The following is a 19,425-nucleotide window of genomic DNA, read 5'->3' on the forward strand; positions in this document are numbered from 1 at the left end:
ACAGCCCCTTAAACTAGGAATGTTTCTTTTGTCTCTATATGTTAATTTAATGCAGTAGAAATATTGGACAAAGTTAATCTGCCCACATAATAATCATGTTACAAAAACCCAAGCTTTGGCTTTCATTTTTTTTTCCTTTTAATTCCTATGACATTAAATGAAATAGCAAGTTGAAGACCCTGGTCAGGGTGAAAGGAGTGTGTAAAAATGGTATTAAAAAGAACACAAAATGATAATTGGCTAAAAGACCCAGAGTATCATCATTATATGGTAATGGATAGTAATGGCGCTAGTGTCTTGGGATTTTCAGATAAGTCTAAAGATGTTCTAATTGCAATGTAAAATAAATAATTCTTTAAGAGTAGTACACATCCGGATGGTAAGGACACTTGAAAGGAAAGGATAAAAAACATCCATAGTTCTGCAACTATATGCATCCAGATGATAGAACAAATGCAAGTTATGAATATGTAAAATCTTTCGACAGCAGGAAAATACAATCATATTTGAAAATATTGTAGCAAGAATTGCAGTTTATATGTGCATCACGTTATGCAATTCTACAAAGAACCAATTAGTAAATAAAAATCTTATTTTTCCCACTTTCTCATACACAGCCTTATATAGAGCAACATAGCGTAATTTTTATCATATAAGTTAGCAATAGACAATAAAAATGACAATTGAAGAAGCCTTATAACCATAACAAATGACTAAAAATATGGACTCAGCCAACAATTCATCCCCACCAAGTGCTGTAATCATTAAAAAAAAAAAAGCAATGGAGTAATATTAGATGCTAAACAGGTAGGTCACACATCAAAACATACCTTAAATCCTGCAGGGCTGGGACTCTCTAGAAAACCATCCTCAGATGCCAAGCTTTGCTTAGCTCCTTCAGAATCTCCATTCCTGATGGCATCACCACTCAGTTTCACATCTGCAGTTATGCATACTGTTTTTTCAAAAAAATCAAGTGGGAATTCTGGATTTGAACCAGCATAAGCTTTATTCTTAAGAATATCAAAACCCAATTTTTTCACTTTACCCGACATTGCACTTGTACTAGTATCAGCCCCAACAGGGACATGTGAATATATCTGGAGGCTTCCATCATCATGCAAAACAAGACAGTGAATTTTGTCTTTGGATAATGGCTTGTAAGCAGTTACACCGACCAAAGGGGAGGCTGAACCTGCTGGATGCCTTAAGTGCTGGGCAAATATCTCATGCTCCCCCATGGAAACAGCAAGGGCAGAATTTGATTTTATAGTTGAGAAACAAACAAATAACCCACTGCCAACCAGCAATTCTCTCCAACGATGCAACCCAGATGCTCCAAGCTTCCCATCCTGTTCGTCCTCAGACACAATTGCTATTTCAGTAAGGGAGGTTGCATCAGGATTTAAATGGCCAATCAAGGAGGTTCCATCTTGGTAAGAAAGAAAAAGTAACTTATAAGTTGATGAGAAGTACAAAGATGAGCCCTTCACAAGCACATCTTTGTCCTGAATTCGAATCAGTTCCTTCAATGGTTTGGCTCCAACATTTCCTTTCATTGACAGTTCTAGCCTAAATAAGAAACCAAGTTCTGAAAGCACTACAAGAAACATCCTTCCCTGGGAGGCCACAACAAGTGTTCCATCCACAATCATGTCATCAGACAAAGTGAAGTAATGCATAGGACTAATGTTGTCCTGAGAAAGATCATATATTTTGACAAACCTGTTGGTAACCACCATTAGTTGAACCTGTGATCCAGGAACCCAATCCATACGCCTGATATAAGCACCTTGCAAAGCAAGTTCAATGGCTAGACGATCAGTTACATCACCACGATGATTGACAGTAAGGACCTGGCAATCCTCATAGCCTGCCACAGCAAGATAATTCTCCACCACAGGGTTAAAGACAAGATGTACAATTTCAAAGCGAACAACATTCTTGGAGAGATGCTTTGCATTGGCTTTGTCAGCAGTGACAGGTGCAATACTTGCTTGCCCAATCAGCTGTCCAACATCAAATATGGTCACTTTGTCACCTTCTCCAACAGCAAGTCGACCTCGAGTGCTGACACTAAGTAAAGATTTAACAAGAGAGCCACAAGCTAAGTGGGATTTAAGTTCCCTGGAACTAGAATAATCTGCTTTAATCTTGAGGTCTAACGACCCACTCTTATATGCCTTCCTCGGTTGAAAAAGATCAACACCATAACTCAACACTTTATCATTGCCAAGCATAATCTTTTTATCTTTTGAAAGGTTAGAATCTCGTCTACTTGTTATAGAAGGCAACAAAGAAGAGCAAAGTTCAAGGACCTGACCTTCAACATCAAGCTCTTCAAGTATCGACGGAATCCCATCTTGAGCCTCTGCTGGAATAGAAAACCTAACAGAGCTATCAATGTCAATAAGAAAGTCTTCATCAATATCTGAATCACTATCAGGAAGCTGATCAGCAGCCTCTGTAAAGGGTAAAAAGGACTGAAAACTGCCAGTGCTAGAATCGAGTGCACCATTACTAGAAGAAAATTTCCTAGGCTTCAAGCACTGGCAACTGCTGCCCTTAACAACTCCAGCTCCACAATCACAAAAAAAGCGACTAGATCGGGAATATACAACACGGTGACCATGGTGACAAACTTTTGCACATACAGAGCAACAACCTTTTGACACAGTCAGATCACATGTATAGCAAAAATACCAATGCTGCTCCATAAAAGTGCTGCCACTGGATGTAAAAGTGCAAACTTTAGAAGCAAGAGCCCTTTCACTATTGGAATCCTCATCCTCATCTTTATCCATGCTAACCACCTCACCATCTGATGTACCATCATCCTCATCTTCATCTGCAGAGGTTGCATCACCTTCAAGCGGAGTGGACCCGCCTTCCTGATTAGCAGAAAGAACCAAAGCATCAGAATTTTTCCTTGAACTTAAGGATCCGGAGCCCACATTGGCCCGCAAACCAGAACGATTGCTAGATAGAGACTTTCCAATAGAGTTTTCAATGGCAGTCTTACTAGACCCACAGTCACTTAAAATTGTACCAAGAAAGCCTAGGAGAAATTTAAGGCCTTGAAGTAAATGGTCATCATCAACCAGCCTCTTCATCAACATCAGACTCCGCTGCAGAAGGGATTTCATTGATGCCTCACCTCCTGAAAGTTGAACAAGAGAATTGAAATAGGATTTTGTTGTATGAGTCTCAAATAGCAGAAAAGCATTATCAAGTGAAACCAGCATTGCTTCAAAGAAATGGCAGTGCAGATCTCTTGCACGCAGTTCAGGAGAGGCGGATAGAAGAAGGCACATTATAAAATTCATGGTAGACTCCCTTAAAGAAATCGAACTTCCTTTTGTACTTTTCTTGCCTGAAGTTTCTGTTGTCAAACCCAACAGTCTCCTTTCTAACCACTTTGCGAGCGAAAGTGAATCCATGGAAAGGAATTTCTCATGTAATTTTTGTTTAATCCCAGGACACATCTCCCCTGATACAAGATCAGCGAAGAAATTAAGAACTTTTACATTTACTGGTTCACAGTTGCATTTGTCCAATGAATCAATCAGAACCAATAAATCACCATGTTGTGAATCATACAGGTCTTTGACTTGTGCAGACGGATCATCTTGCACATTGAGGAAAAATCTGAAAACAGCAACTCTTGAAGGATCCTTCTTTAGGTTTTCCATGGTATCAATAACCCTGTTAACTGTCCATTCAAGGACACTGCTACCATTGACTTCTTTTGATTCTTTTGAATTGATATCCCGCAAAAAATTTTCCAGGTGCTTCAATTCAAATAAACAGCTATAATCAGGACCTTCCAAGCCTTCACTCAAGCTGTGGTAAACAGATTCACATTTACCATGAAGGCTCTCAAAAATCTTATCATATTTGATTACCGTAACAGATTCAAAGATTTCTCTGAGTAAGTTGGTCTCCATAGAGATCTCTCTTCTAGCATCTCCAATAGCGAGCAGCCCAGATAAAAAGATGACAATCCCTCTAATGCTAAGAATGCAAGAACTAAGACTAACAGTTGGATTTTGAGAAGGAGGGGGAACACCATGCAACAGACATTCCCAAAAAACCTTGGACCGGATTCCTGAAGACAGTTTGTCAATGGTTCCATCTAACTTCGACAAAAGATCATAAACAGACTCCAGCTGACTTGAACTAATTCCAGACTTCTCAATGAGCTCATCCTGCATGCATTTGTCAAGTCCAGTATACTTCAAAAGTAATAATGGTGAAAACCTATCGGGAGAAATGTGGCTATCATCAAAGGCAGAAAGGAAAGACTTCTCATAAACCCACAGGTATTTATTCAGCAAAGATGACAATATTCTCACTAATACTAAAACTTGATTAGAACCAAATATCCTAGAAGCAAGGCCTTCAGAAAGAGTAAGAAACTCATCATCACTGGAAGTCTGTTCTGACCACATTGGACCTGCCAAAGTGATTGAATTCTTCATGCAATATCTCCACACTCCAACAGTAAATGTGGACAATATTAGAGAGAGCCACAAGCTGTTCCTCATAAAATCCCATCCTAGCTCCACAAATTCCCCTGACATGTGTACATCATGCAAAGACTGAAGTACAGAGAAAACCATCTCTGAAAAGTTAACGTGCTCAGCAATAGCACCACAGGGACCTAAGAGTGAGTGGCTAAAGCAGAAGAAATGTTCCACATTTGAGGTGTCCAGAGTATGTATGCTACTCCAAAAGTGAAGCAGATGCTGTAACATGGAATCCATGGGAGGAACATCCCAGCAAAGCACAAACATATATCTTTCAAGCACAAGATCATCCATTGTTATGGCTATTTTGCCTCTCCAAAAGCCCATAATGTGAGACAAGGTCACACATAAGTCACCCCAATGCAAGTCTAAGCAGTCAATTACCTTTTCATCTCTAAATACAGAAGCAGGAAGCGGTGCAATATCTATCAGTTGATTACGCATGCTGCTGTTGACAGGCACATCTCTGATCGATGTAGCCATCAAATTATCTATAACAACTGATGCCCAGGATGACAAACAATCATTGATATTATCAGAACGAAGCAGTCCGGGAAACTGGCCATCCCTCAACTTGGATTTGAATTCCGAAAGCAATGACGAAGGGCAAGCATGAGGGTGATATATCATATGGCGAAGCACTATGAGCAACCTTGAAATCAACAAAGCCCAGCATGACAACTGTGTACTGTTGAAACTAGTGGAATGAGACCCAATTTCTTCAAGGGAGGAAAGTATCAAGTTTGCCAGTGTTGCCTTTTCAGCATCTGAAGACAAATGGAATGCCATAAGAAGAATCTCAATGTGATATACAGAGGGCAGTGACTCAAGATGTTCCTTGATGCTAGGACAGCTCGAGTAAATTGCTTTTTCCTTCTCCTTAACAAAATCCACATATACTCTGTAAATTTTGGTTCTCAACTGACTACCAACTGAACCTGGCCTACATATAAGAGAATGAGCTAGTAAGGTCAAGGTCTGATTATTGTAAACAAAAGCACCATTCTCAACTCTCAGGATTTGGTCAACAAGAGATTCTTCAAGTGAAGTAGACAATGCATGGCTCAAGAGAAGCTGGTGCAACAGTTCAAAGCAAAGTTCGTGGATAGTCCCTATCTTCCTCGGTTCATGCAAAGCCATACTATCTGGGATCCTGTCTTCAGAACAACGGTATGGACAGTTGATTATGGAAAGCAGAATATCCATATGGCTCACATTCAGCTCTTTGCAACCATCCTCATATATGGATGGATGCCAGTCTGGAAAAAATATGCATGTTTTTAAAAAGGTCAATAGTTCTGTAGCAGCTTGAATTGGCAAATTGCAGAAGTCAGATACTGGAACTGCAATGGTAGGCTGGTCATATGCATCAGTTGATCCTAATGAGCGACCCCCCTCAGAGAAAAGGTCTCCAAAAAGGGCTTCCTCTTCATGGCTAATAGTACTTTCCAGTTCAGCAGTACAAGTTGTTTTTGTACCAATTGAATGTGACCTCTCCAAATTCGGCCTTAATTTTACCCCTTCTGAGTGGAGGAATAGAACAAGATGCATCAAATTGCCCAGCCACTGAATTGATGAAGGGAAAACTATCCGTAACAGTTCCTCAACTGTGTGCTTCTTTAGCAACAAAATCTTATCAGAATTAACATGACAGGCAGCACTATTGCTCTGGAAGTCAATACAGCTTCTAAAGCATTCCATCTCAAATTCCTCCCGGTCAATGGTGTGGTGTGTTTGTTCTTTGATGTCAAGAATCAGTTTCAACATGTAACCAACAACACGAGGAAAATAAGCCAATGGCAGCCTTTGGCTCACAGCATGCTTGCTGCTGTAACTCCAAGTATTAGTATCAAAATTACCCATTACAGAAGCTGTTATGCATGCTCGAATGTTCTGAAATACACTGTTGTTGCAGAAAACAACTTGGACAAGTAAAAGAAACTCTTCCAAAAGCAACAATGTGAGGCTCTCAATACTACTCTCGCCAGCAACATTACTGTTTACAAAATCAAACTCTGTCCTGAACAAACCAGGCAGACTATCAGCAAACGAAGCAACAACTTCCAGCAATGCGGCATCATATTCAACAAAGGGGACACCTTTCACAAGAATTCTAAGTAACTTGAAGATCCTTGAGCAGAAAGACACTCTCTTGCAGGAATTTGTTGAGACCATTTTGTCATCAAGAATATCAGGAAGCTTAAGCAACCCTTTGCATAGCAAAATCAGCCGTTGTACACATTTCAAATGAGCAACTGCCCAATGTTGAGAAAGAGAAGCCAACTTGTTGACATCATGGTGAGAAGCAGAGCCCACAATCTGCTGAGTCATATTGCCAGGTTGCATGCACTCCGCAGCTAATGTCACCAGAAGCCGATCAACCAGTTTCTCTTCCTTTGAGCACTTTCCCCCTTCTCAAAACAAGCATGGTAAGCAGTCATTAGGAAAATCAAGCTCCAAAAATGCAGAAAGAGAAGCTCTGATAACTAAGAGCATCAATACCTTGAAACATGCATCTAACATGGTCAACTAAGTCAAAATTTGTAATCCCAGCAGTAAAAGGTAACAGAGAGTCTAAGTGTGTCTTCACAAAGCAAGCCTGCAGGATATCTGACTCTTTGCACATAGCACCAATCAATGTTATTTCCAACGTCTGTACCATAACATTCTGAGAGTAAAAGGAAGGTCAGACATATACTAACTTGCAAATACAGAGATACGCAAACACAAATGAGAAAGCAGACATTGAAATAGAATTTCGACTGATACAATCATCATTCAAAAATGTAGGAAGGAAAAAAGATGAAACGTAAACGAGGAAGAGCAAGAGATAGAAGCAATGCAATTATAACATACTTTGATTATCACAGACAGTTTGCCCAGCCTATCTTCCAAGAGGAAACTTGGACAGCATACCCAAGAATATAAGTACATCCCATGCACAGACAATGGGTAGCAGCATGCCTCCAGTAAAAGAATAAGTGATGACGAGTAATTCCAGCATTATTATCATTCACTGCCAGACAATCCTTAATAATAGCAGGACATGTACTTTTGTTTACTAGAAGCATAAGAACCTAGCATCACACTTCTAAGAGCCATTTCCAGTAAAAGTATGTGCACAGAAACATGTTTTTTTCTATTCTTCTTCAATTAAGAGTCGGTGATATCCTTGATAAGCCCAAAAGTTGACCGTTACATAACGATAAAACACCAACAAAAACAAACAACATTAATCATAGCATAAAAACAACTGCAAAGCTTAGCAAAAAAAATAAAGATAAAATAAAAACAACTGGAATATAGGAACAAGATCCTAATAAAGAGTAGGCCAGCCCAGCTCAAGATATTTTAGCTAGTATCTAGACTTGTGTAATGTAAGCCTGACTTTAATTATTTTGCCTCCTATATTGATAACTAATAGATGCTCCTCGAGAATCTTCTTATTTAATTGCTGGGGAAGAAAGGAGATGAATTGAATATCATGTGGTGAAATAGGATAAAAATGCATAGCCCCTTTCTAGCTAGAGGTTAAGGAATAATGAGAGCTTAGTCATTGTAATAAAGCTTCGCTAGGAAAGTGGTTGCAAAGATGCACACTTAAAACTAACAGTTTGGAGAAGGTGGGCCTGGCTTTTATGGTTGTTCATGTGGTGATGAGCATACTAGCAGCCAAAGGTCTCATGCAACTTAGAGTGTGTAGTGGAGCAAGTTTCAGATTCAGGATATTTTCTAAAAAAAATACAGCTAACAATAGGGATGGGTTTGGGGTAAAACAAATGGTTGATAATTGATGCAGGCATAGGCCTCTCTATGAGGTTCCGTGAGGTAGTTCTAGACAATGCTGTTTGGGAACCCTTTCGATAAGCCTCTATAACTACATATTCACTTTTAAGGAGGGGCATTTTTTGCACATACCTTTAGGCATGATCACCAGAACTGATAAATTAGTTCTGCAATTGCTTCATCTGAATATGGAGAGACCAGCTGGGAATGGTGTGTGCGTATCATTGGGTGGAACTTTTACCGTTTGGTTCTTCTATAAATACTAAAAGTTAGAAGGCTTTTTGGAAACTTTGCACTACTCAAAGTGGGGTTTATCAAAGACGGTCAGATTTATTTGGGAATTTGGGATATCACTTATTGAGTGATGTTGCTTTGTAAAAAAAAAAAAACAAAAACCTTTTATGGGTGTCGAGAGTTTGTTAATTGTAACTTGTGAACACTTCCCATTTCCTTTTTTTTGCAGTTGAAAGAGGACTCCCCTTCTTGTATTTTACTTTGCTTCTTCTGTTAGTGAGCTTGCATGGCATACGTTGACGGGTTCATGCTTTTGGTAGGGAGCACCCCTCTTGGTCACTCTTAATGGTATCATTACACTCTTAACTTATTGGAAAGTGCAAATAAAACAAAAAAATGATAAACAAAAAAACAAAAAAGTGGGCTAAGAAACCAAAAGGTCCATTATTCACTATAAGCAAAATTACATCATGTTCCTACACACACCAATTAAAAATAAATAAGAACCACAAGTTAATGTTATCAAGCATATGACACAAAATAACTGTTGTTTCCAATAAATGCATATTCAGTTAGTACCCACGTGCAACTTAAAATTCTTTAAACAAAGTCCCTTAACAAATGGAGGACCGCCAAAGATCGCAAATTGATAATTCAGACCATGCTCGATCTGGCCATTTTTCCATTTCAAGATACAGCACATCACATAAATATCAATGTTAAAGCATATATACCATGAAACTAAAATATTTAAGCCAAATGGTTTTTGCATTTAATTTCTTTCCTTCAAATTTTTGAGCAATTGCCTTTGTGTGTGTGAGTACGTTCGCGCACCGATAATCATGCCAGACCACTTCAGCGACACAGGAAAAAACTTAAATAAATTTGCATACCCGAGGGAGTTACCTGAACAGTCAATTCATCACTTCCACAAACGGACTTCTCCAAATAACAAATTGCAAATTCCAGCGACTGCTGCACTACCGCGATAATTATAGGCTCGGCTTGCTCGACTGCTCCATCACGGAGAATATAAAAAAAAAAAAAAAAAAAAGAAACAAGAAACAAGAACGAGAGAAAAACAACGGTAAATCCAAGTTATGTGTATACGTACGCCTATAAGATTAATCGTTGTTAAGCAATAGAAAACTGGATGCCAGAAAACCTGAGAGAGATCGAGTGGCGCAAGCAATCGCGTAAGCTAAGGATCCGATGGCATGAACCTGAGACTGTTCCCAACCTTGGAACCCTAATTCTCCATTTACTCCGACCGCTTCGACGGCGAGTTTGAGGATCGAGTAGAACTTCTCCAACCCTAGCTTGAGCGAGGAATCGGAGCGGAGCCTCTGAGAAAGATCGCTCGATGCCTTGTCATCGAAGACGACCTCGACGAGTTTGCCGATTTCGGCCATCCCTGAGAGGCGATGGGACGCGAGTGCCGTGCGATGATCACTGCATTACACGGATTTGATCGGACAGCCGAGCTCTTGAAAAGCACCGCCAAGCGTCAACAGGACAACGAGATCGATTTAAAGAGAAGATGCGAAGAAGATTTATGTCGAGGGTTTAGACAGGAGAGATAAGAGAGATGGAAAATGCGAGTCTAAATTTGTAGGCAACGAATGTACGTTCGGGCAAGGGAAAACAGGGGTCCATTATTAAAGACGCTTAGCTTAGCTTAGCTTACTTCCCAAGTCACTCCTACAGCATCAAACTTTATGATCTTCCCATTCACCCTCCCTAGTAAGTCGGTGCACTTAAACTATAAATCAAATTTTATAAATAATTATGTTAATAATATTAATCATACCATCAATGTGGCTAGAGTTTGCCTCTAAATTGCCTATTTTCTTAATTGCTTTAAACAAATTAGTGTTACCAAAGGAACGTTAATGGCCAATATTCTCATTTCATGTGAATTTTAGGATAATGCATTTCAATTTCATTTTAATTTTCATATTAGATGTATTAATTGTAATATCAAGATATTAGTATATCATTGATACATTTATTTGCATTTACTTGATCGTACTTTCTCATCCTCTTCATTAGTAGCTAACAGAAAAAAAAAATATTTTTTTTATTTTCATTATTTATTCTTTCATCTTTTTATAACTATGTATTTTTTGAATTGAATATACAAAACATGCCACAGTGATTACTGAAGAGTTTGTTTAAAATAATTATTTGATATCTGTTGAATAATTTATTTAAAAGAATTATTCGATATTTAAGTTAGCAATTGAGTTAAAAGTAAAGAGTTTTTAAGAGATTATAAATACTTGAAAACAAGTAAAAATTAAAAATATTAATAGTAGTATAGAATATGATATTAAAATTGTCCATAGGTTGAGAGATGTATTTTATAAATTGTGGAGTTTAGATCTTATTAAAATTTTAGAATGTGATTAGTTTATGATTGATATAATATTATAATGGTTTGATTAATAACAATTTTAAAAAATAATATAACATGCCAAATAATGATTGAATTAATTGAGATAATTATCATCTAGACAATTAATTTCATTCAATTAACTAAATATTTATATTGAATTGAGAACAATATATTTAGGTTAAGAACAATTATTCAAGATAAAATAAAATTTTATAAAAAGGAAAACTAATTTTTAATTGAAAAATTAAAGATAAAACAAAAAGCTGATGCTGCCCAGGATCGAACTGGGGACCTTTAGTGTGTAAGACTAACGTGATAACCACTACACCACAGCATCAGCCACGAACGCTTTAGGAGTAATTATTAATTGATTTAATAAAACTGATGCTTGTCATGCGGTGGTTCCGTGTTGTAGATGAGCAGAAATGGGAAGGTCATATTTGCCTCATCACTCATTGGATTTGACAGGAGCGGCGATAAACTCCCTCTTATGGTCCTGGTCCAAGTATGGAACTTATCCCACATTAAAGATTTAGATTTTTGATATGGGATATATAATTGTTTAGGCATTTTCTCCTTAATAGCTAGTTTTTGAGGATAAGTTATACTCGAGAATTATAATAGCATCGGTATTATAGTGTTCGCCCGAAACTAACAAAGACTAATGCACAATCTGCCGTCGTGGGTAATAGGTTACGAAACATGATGATGTGTTATAGTCCATTATAAGGTATGAAACTTGTCTCACATTGAAAGTTTCAGGCTTCTAGCGTAGGATTTATTATCTCTTGAATACTCTCTCATTAACAGCTAGATTTTAATGATGAATTCTACCAGAGAATTATAAGAGTGGTATTAGAGCCAATCTCATGGCTCACAATGCAAGCGAGCGGCAACGGAGATGACGTCAGCATTGTAGTTGTTATATGTATTTCCCGCATCACCCCGCATGGGCCAGACTCGGTCCGATAGACCGGCCCAATCACCCAAGGCCAAGAAGGCCCAGACGACCTCGTCAAGGAAAGCCCAGCCTCCACCAAAAATCTGGAACTCGTAAAGCGAGCATATAGCGAGCTCGCGATAATCCCCCAACGAGCTCCAATCAATCAACTAACGAGCTTCTGAAATATCCTCCAGATCGCTGGACCATCCAGGTCGCCAGCCTAAAACCTCCAGCTCGCATGAGCGGCAAAGCAGCTGAGAAGTCAGAGGTAGGGTCCGATCACTTTATCTGTAACAGCCCATGCCCCTTGTAGTGAGGATCTCACTCCCGGTCTTGTGAAGGCGATAAGAACTGTTTGTCCCCCATTATACAATCACTATATTTTTATATGTTATCTGAATTGTAAAAGCCCCTCAGTATAAATTAGAATCAAAGAGACCATGAGGGGCAAGGACGAAAAGAATAATCAGATACCGCCACTCTGAGAGAATAATCAGACGGCGACCGTGGACTAGGCATCGTTCTGGCCGAACCACGTAAAAGATTCTAGCGTACACGCTTGGAATTTGGGGGGGGGGTTTCCTTCCTTCTCGGTATTTTTGGATTGACTCACCGCGGCCCAAAACGAATCACGGTCGGCCGAAATTGAACGTCGACATTTTGGCGCTAGAGGAAGGGGCCGCTCTGATCAATAGCCATGGCTAGAGGAAGGAATACTCGAAGTTCCGAGACGGCGATCGACCCACCTGAAAATCACCATGACCGATCACGAGACTTACCACCAAATGGAGGACCCGTTGCCCCGACAGCCGATACTCCTTTGCCGCCGCCCGCCGGAGACGCTCCCGGCATACCACCACGTGTCCCTGTCCAGCCTACTGTCCAAATCACTGGGACAGGAACGATCCGGGACTGGCAGCAGCGCCAGGAAGCATTGGAGAATACGGTAATGCAACTCGCTGACGCGGTCAGAATTCTGGCCCAAGCTCAAGCACGGGCTGTCCACGACCCACCGGCGTCGCCTCGCAGGGTCCGCCAACCGCGGGAGGAGAGACACCCACCCGCGGAAGAGGATATCGGGGATAACTATCTGTCCGCAATTCATCGCTCCCCAGTCCGAGAAAGAAGCAGGCGATCGCAAGCCCAGCAATCAGTAGGACCAGATTCAACTGTGGAAGAGCTGTATCAAAGGGTGCGACAGCTGGAAGAATGACAAGGAGTCTGCAACCAGAATAATGGCCGTGGGGATAGGACGCCGTTCACCAGAGAGATTGAGCTCGAACCCCTGCCGCGGAGGTTTAAGGTCCCGAGCATGCCACAATATAATGGGGACAGCGACCCCTATGATTACCTGGATGCGTACAACGTGCAAATGGATCTACAGACAACCAGCTCGCTGGCTAAATGTCGCGCCTTCCCAGCAATCTTAGGAGACATCCCCCGAGCTTGGTTCAGGAGCCTTCCGCCTCGTAGCATCAACAGTTGGGAAGAGTGCCAACAGAGGTTCCTTAACCAATACAGGACTCTAAGGAGGCAGCTCGCGCCACCTTGCCACCTCGCCACCGTATTCCAGAAAGCAAACGAGCCACTAAGGGATTACATCGCCAGGTTCAGGCGCGAGGTAAGCAACGTCGAGGATCCCTCGGATGAAAGTATCCTAACGGCGATCTCCGCCGGCCTCCGAAAAGACGGAAAGCTCTACGAGAGCATCTACCGAACCCCGGTCAAAGACCTGGGGGAATTCTATGAACGAGCTTCCAAGGAAATCCGATGGGAAGACGCCTTCGGGACGAAGAAACCCGTCGGGTCGAGAGAAGAAGCTGAGGGCTCCAGCCAGAATAAGAGAAGGCACAACGGAGACGCCGGAAGAGAAGCTCGGGGGGAGCGCTCGAGCAATGAAGTGTTCAAGCGAGCTCGGAAGGCAGAGGGAGATGAGCGACCTCGTAGATCACAGCGCTTTGACAGCTACTGTGCCCTGTCAGACCCCCAAGAAAGGATCTTGGCCATCGAAAGGAACAAAGAGGAATTCGGGAAGCCCAACCCGTTAAGAACCCCAAACAAATTCCGAAACAAAGAAAAATTTTGCGCATACCACAACGAGGCGGGTCACAACACCTCGGAGTGCTGGGCCCTAAGGGACGCTATCGAAGATCTGATAAGAAGAGGTCGCTTGAAAGATTACGTGGTGCGGCCGACTAATCAACCAAGCCAGCCGCCGGTATAGCAGCAGCCCCCCACCAATGATGACCAATCACCGGCTGTACGAACCATCTACACGATCCATGGCGGGCCCCACCTCGCTGGATCCTCCCACAAATCCCGCCACAAATACATACGAGAGGCAAACCATGTCTTGCTAGCAAGATCGGGCGAACAGCCGGTTCCCGCAAAGCGGCCTAGGGGTAACCCAATCCCAGAGAAGATGTTTTTTCTCGGAAGAAGACGCCGGAGACGTCCATTGGCCGCACAACGACGCACTTGTTATACGAGCCCAGGTCGGCAACTCCGAAGTGCGAAGGATAATGGTGGACACGGGCAGCTCGGTAAATGTAATGTACAAAGCATGATTCGATCAGATGGGTTTGGGACCAGAACAGTTGAGCTCGTCCCCAGAGCCACTCTATGGGTTCATGGGGGACGCAGTGATTCCCGTCGGTCGGATCAGCCTGCCCCTCACCATCGGGGATGCGAACCGCCAGGCCACTACTTTTGCAGAATTCCTAATAATTGACTACCCCTCAGCATACAACGTCGTACTCGGAAGGCCGGCGATGAATGACCTGGATCTAGTCACTTCAACCAGGTCGCTTACGGTGAAATTCCCGACCCCCGACGGTGTAGGGTGTGTACGAGGCGAGCAGCACCTCGCAAGACGTTGCTATGAGGACGCCATGAAAATGGGAGCAAAGGGAAAGAAGGTAAATATCATCGCAAAGGTCGGCCCGCGATCAACCGGCCAATGGGAGGCTAAACACGACCTGGATCCCCGCGAGGTCGACTGCGAAAAACCCACCGGTCCCATGGAAGAGCTCGAAGATATCTCAGTCGGCGAGGCAGAGGAGGAAAGGCACCTCAAGCTAGGCAAGAGTTTAGCCCCCGAGATAAAATCCCAACTTACAAATTTCCTTAAAGCTAACCTTGATGTATTCGCATGGAACCACGAAGATATGGTGGGAATCGCCCCAGAAGTCATGTCACACAGGCTGAACGTAGATCCAAGTTACAGGCCAGTGCGCCAGAAGAGGAGGTCAATGACTCCGGAGCGTTATGCCGCTCTTAAAGAAGAAGTGGACAAACTCTTGGCAAATAATTTCATCAAGGAAGCCCACTATCCGGTCTGGGTGGCCAACCCGGTCCTAGTAAAAAAGAAAAATGGGAAGTGGAGGACCTGCATCGACTTCACCGACCTGAACAAGGCCTGTCCTAAAGACAGCTTTCCTCTCCCCAGAATCGATCAGCTCGTGGATGCAACGGCTGGTCACCGTCTCCTCAGTTTCATGGATGCCTATTCAGGCTACAACCAGATCCCCATGAACCCCACGGACCAAGAGCACACCTCGTTCATAACCGACCGGGGGCTCTATTGTTACAAGGTCATGCCCTTTGGATTGAAGAATGCTGGCGCGACTTACCAGAGGCTGGTCAATACGATGTTCGAAACACTGATCGGAAAGACCATGGAAGTATACGTTGACGACATGCTGGTAAAATCCGAGCAAGTGACGGACCACGTTTCCGATCTAAGAGAAACGTTCGGAGTCCTCAGGAGATATCAGATGAAGCTCAACCCGCTCAAGTGCGCCTTCGGTGTAGCCTTTGGAAAATTTCTTAGGTTTATGGTAAACAACAGAGGCATTGAAGCCAACCTAGACAAAATTAAGGCTCTGCTCGACATGAGGTCGCCTGTAAGAAAGAATGAGGTGCAAAGCCTCAATGGTCAGGTCGCAACTCTGAGCCGTTTCATTTCAAAGGTAACTGACAAGTGTGCCCCGTTCTTCGAGCTTCTAAAAAAAGAGAAAGACTTCAGATGGACAGAAGAATGCGAGTTCGCATTCCAACAACTAAAGGAGTACATGGGACGGGCCCCATTGCTCGCCAAACCTAAGGAGGGAGAGAGGTTGACCTTGTACTTAGGAGTATCCCAACAGGCTCTCAGCGCGGCCCTCGTTCGGGGAGAAGAAGGGGTGCAGCACCCCATTTATTACGTCTCCAAAAGCTTAATCGATGCAGAAACAAGGTACGCACCAATCGAAAAATTGGCTTACTGTCTAATAGTGGCATCAAGGAAGCTGCGACCTTATTTTCAAGCTCATGAGATCGAAGCCTGACCAAATACCCATTGAAACAAATCCTCCAAAAACCAGATACCTCAGGCCGCTTACTAAAATGGTCTATTGAGCTCGCTCAGCTCGACATAAAGTACAAACCAAGGACGGCGATAAAGGGTCAAGCGTTGGCAGACTTCATTGTCGAGTTTACTGGGCCAATTGACGAGGAGCCGGAAAACCTGAAAGGACCGTCCTGGGAACTATACGTCGATGGATCATCGAATGAACAAGGAGCGGGAGCCGGGGTTATGCTAATAAGCCCCGAAGGTCACAAAATCCTCTACGCCCTGAGGTTCGATTTTTTGGCCACCAATAATGAATCCGAGTATGAAGCCTTATTAGCAGGACTCCGCCTGGCAAAGGAAATACGAGCTGAATTATTAGAGATTTTTAGCGACTCTCAGCTAGTTGTCAACCAGGTACGGGGAGAATACCAGGCCAGAGACACGAAGATGGTAGCATACTTACAGAAGGTACGCGAACTTTTAGCCACTTTCGAAAAATATGAAATGCATCAAATCCCCCGTTCCCAGAACTCTCATGCGGACGCTCTGGCTCGCCTAGCAACCGCCCGGGACGCAGAATTCTTGGGGGACATACCTGTCGATTTTTTGGCCACCCCGAGTACGGAACAACGAGATGAAATGCTACTGATCACGGCGCCACAAAACTCATGGATGACCCCCATCTTGGAGTATCTGCAAGACGGGAAACTACCGGAAGACAAGATGGAAGCACGTCGCCTGCGAGCTCAAGCCGCCCGATATTGCATCTACGATGATAGACTGTACAAGAGGGGGTTCTCAGCCCCGCTCCTGAGGTGCATTGACGGCACCGATTGCCAGGCTGTGCTAGAAGAAATTCATGCAGGCCACTGCGGTAATCATGCAGGGGCACTCTCTCTGGCACAAAAGGCCCTCCGACAAGGGTTTTATTGGCCCACCGTGAAGCAAGATGCCATAGAGACGGTCAAGAAATGCAAGAAGTGCCAAAGGTTCGCCAAGGTTCCGCGAGCTCCGCCGGCTTACCTGCAGCAGATGAGCAGCCCTTGGCCCTTTGCCATTTGGGGCATGGATCTAATCGGGCCGCTCCCCACGGCTCGCGGAGGATGCAAACATGCCATAGTGGCAGTTGACTACTTCACCAAATGGGCAGAGGCCAAAGAGCTCGCACATATCACCAGTGCGAAGACACAAGCGTTTACATGGGATAACATAATCTGCAGATTCGGAGTGCCACAGCAAATAGTAACGGACAACGGAACCCAATTCACCAGCGAGCAATTCATCCAATTCTGTGAGTCAATGGGGATTCAAAAGAGTTTCACCGCCGTTGATCACCCCCAGGCCAATGGGCAGGTCGAAGCAGTCAACAAAATAATCAAGCAGACCCTGAAGACAAAACTTGAGGCTAGAAAGGGGGCCTGGGTGGATGAACTGCAAACAGTGCTATGGACCTATCGGACAACAGCCCGAAGCAGCACTGGAGAAACCCCATTCTCAATGGCGTATGGGTCGGAGGCTATGATCCCCGCTGAGAATAAAGTGGCCAGCCACCGAAGGGCCACCTTCAGCTTAGATCGCAATAACGAGCTACTGGCGGCTAATCTGGACCTGCTCGAGGAATCAAGAGATGTAGCTCGCGTAAGGATCGCCATTTATCAATAAAGGGTGGCACGATACTATAACAGGAAGGTCCGAATCCGACGTTACAACGTCGGAGATCTGGTACTACGCCTGGTACTGCCAGGAGCACGGGTGGCAAGCGATGGCACCTTAGGTCATAACTGGGAAGGTCCATTTATCATCAAAGAAAATTTGAATAACGGAGCATATCATCTGGCAAACATGGACGGTCTCCCTCTCCCACGAGCTTGGAACGCAAAACACCTTCGTCCTTACTTCAGATAAATGTAATCGTTCTTGCCTATGCTCCGTCTTTTTCATTACGAATGACTTTCATGATTCTGGTTAGAATTTATGAACTTTCATTGCACTTTATTATTATTGGTATTCGATTGAATGCCCCCGTAACGAGGGGTCGAGAAGCCATGGTTTGCGAGCTGAGGCCTAAATAACCTAGCCACGGCGCTACGATCAACGGCTTAACCGAGCATTCACCTTGGTCCCTCCCTCAGGTCGTGGTTTGCGAGCTGAGAACCAATCATCTTGACTTTATGTCATGGTTTGGAACCTACTGAGCAACCACTTCCACAAGTAACCCCGAGCTTGGGTTCGCTAGCCGAGGTCCTTTTATCTTGGCTTAAAGCCATGGTCTGCAACCTACCTGGGTGTTCCCTCTTAGTTCAAATAAAACTTGTAGAAGCCACTGGGTGTTAGCTGAGGCCGTAACGCGACCTACCTGGACACATATCCTGGCCGTACAAGTCAACGAGATAACAAGCCATGGTGTGTTAGCTGGGGTCACTCTATGACCCGCCTGAACATATAACTTGGTGGTACAGGTTGCGCTTTCACTAGCTGGGGTCCTCCTATCTTGGCTTAAAGCCATGGTCTGCGACCTACATGAGTGTTCGCTCCCAATTTATTGAAAACTTATTAAAGCCTCAACATGCCAGCCGAGGCCATGACATAATCTCATATCCTAGCAAATTTTGCGTATTGAACCCTATCAGCTGAGGTCCGTCTTAACTTGGCTAAATAAGACCATTCGCGACCTACCAGGCACACGCCCTATAACGAGCTTCTCAGCCACTACATGTTAGACGAGATCACAAGGCCATCCGACTTTACATATATCTCGGCAAGGCTCTCGTTATTTCGTCAAAATATGCTGAACGGGGTTTCCTGGAAATTGCCTAAGTATGAGTGTTCGCGCTGATTATTACAACTATCATCAACGAGCTAGTTAAAGAGCGTTAGTCTACGAGCTGATAAAACTCCGGATCTACCTGGACCTATGTTCGAACAGTTCGTTATCAAGTTACATACTCAAAAGTTTCTTATCAGTGAATCTTTCAAAAATGCGGGAGCCTTGTTGAAATGATTTTCAAGTTATACCATGAAGAAGTTACTTTCAAGTCACCTCATCGAAATTGGTTCAAGAATCGTTATGCCAAAACCTCGTCAGAGTTAACTTGAGTTCGCGAAGAAATCTGAGGCAACGTGCACAAAATGCCAATTTTTATTATTAGATGAAGCTCACGTTACAAAATATATATATATATATATATATACATGTGGGAAT

General features: G+C 43.1%; 1 protein-coding gene and 1 non-coding gene across 3 annotated transcripts in view; both read right to left on the minus strand.

Annotated features, from left to right (window-relative positions):
• LOC127803356 (auxin transport protein BIG) overlaps window positions 1-10,172 on the minus strand; it is a 33,670-nt gene extending 23,498 nt beyond the window's left edge. The window contains exons 1-5 of one of the 2 annotated variants that reach the window (XM_052339522.1): window positions 9,715-10,172; window positions 9,456-9,562; window positions 7,032-7,197; window positions 1,049-6,940; window positions 831-940 (exon numbers count right to left, since the gene is read on the minus strand). In XM_052339522.1, the coding sequence (XP_052195482.1) occupies window positions 831-940; window positions 1,049-6,940; window positions 7,032-7,197; window positions 9,456-9,562; window positions 9,715-9,961 (6,522 nt within the window). In that variant the 5' untranslated portion in view covers window positions 9,962-10,172. Of the gene's footprint in view, window positions 1-830; window positions 6,941-7,031; window positions 7,198-9,455; window positions 9,563-9,714 lie in introns of both variants that reach the window. The other variant, XM_052339521.1, reaches the window with a different exon arrangement.
• Window positions 10,173-11,211: 1,039 nt separating this feature from the next.
• On the minus strand, window positions 11,212-11,284 carry TRNAV-UAC (transfer RNA valine (anticodon UAC)). The gene has a single exon. It is a non-coding gene; the product is annotated as a tRNA-Val (tRNA).
• Between the last annotated feature and the right edge of the window lie 8,141 nt (window positions 11,285-19,425).

Source organism: Diospyros lotus, chromosome 6, assembly GCF_014633365.1.
Source record: "Diospyros lotus cultivar Yz01 chromosome 6, ASM1463336v1, whole genome shotgun sequence".
Classification (NCBI taxonomy): Eukaryota; Viridiplantae; Streptophyta; class Magnoliopsida; order Ericales; family Ebenaceae; genus Diospyros; species Diospyros lotus.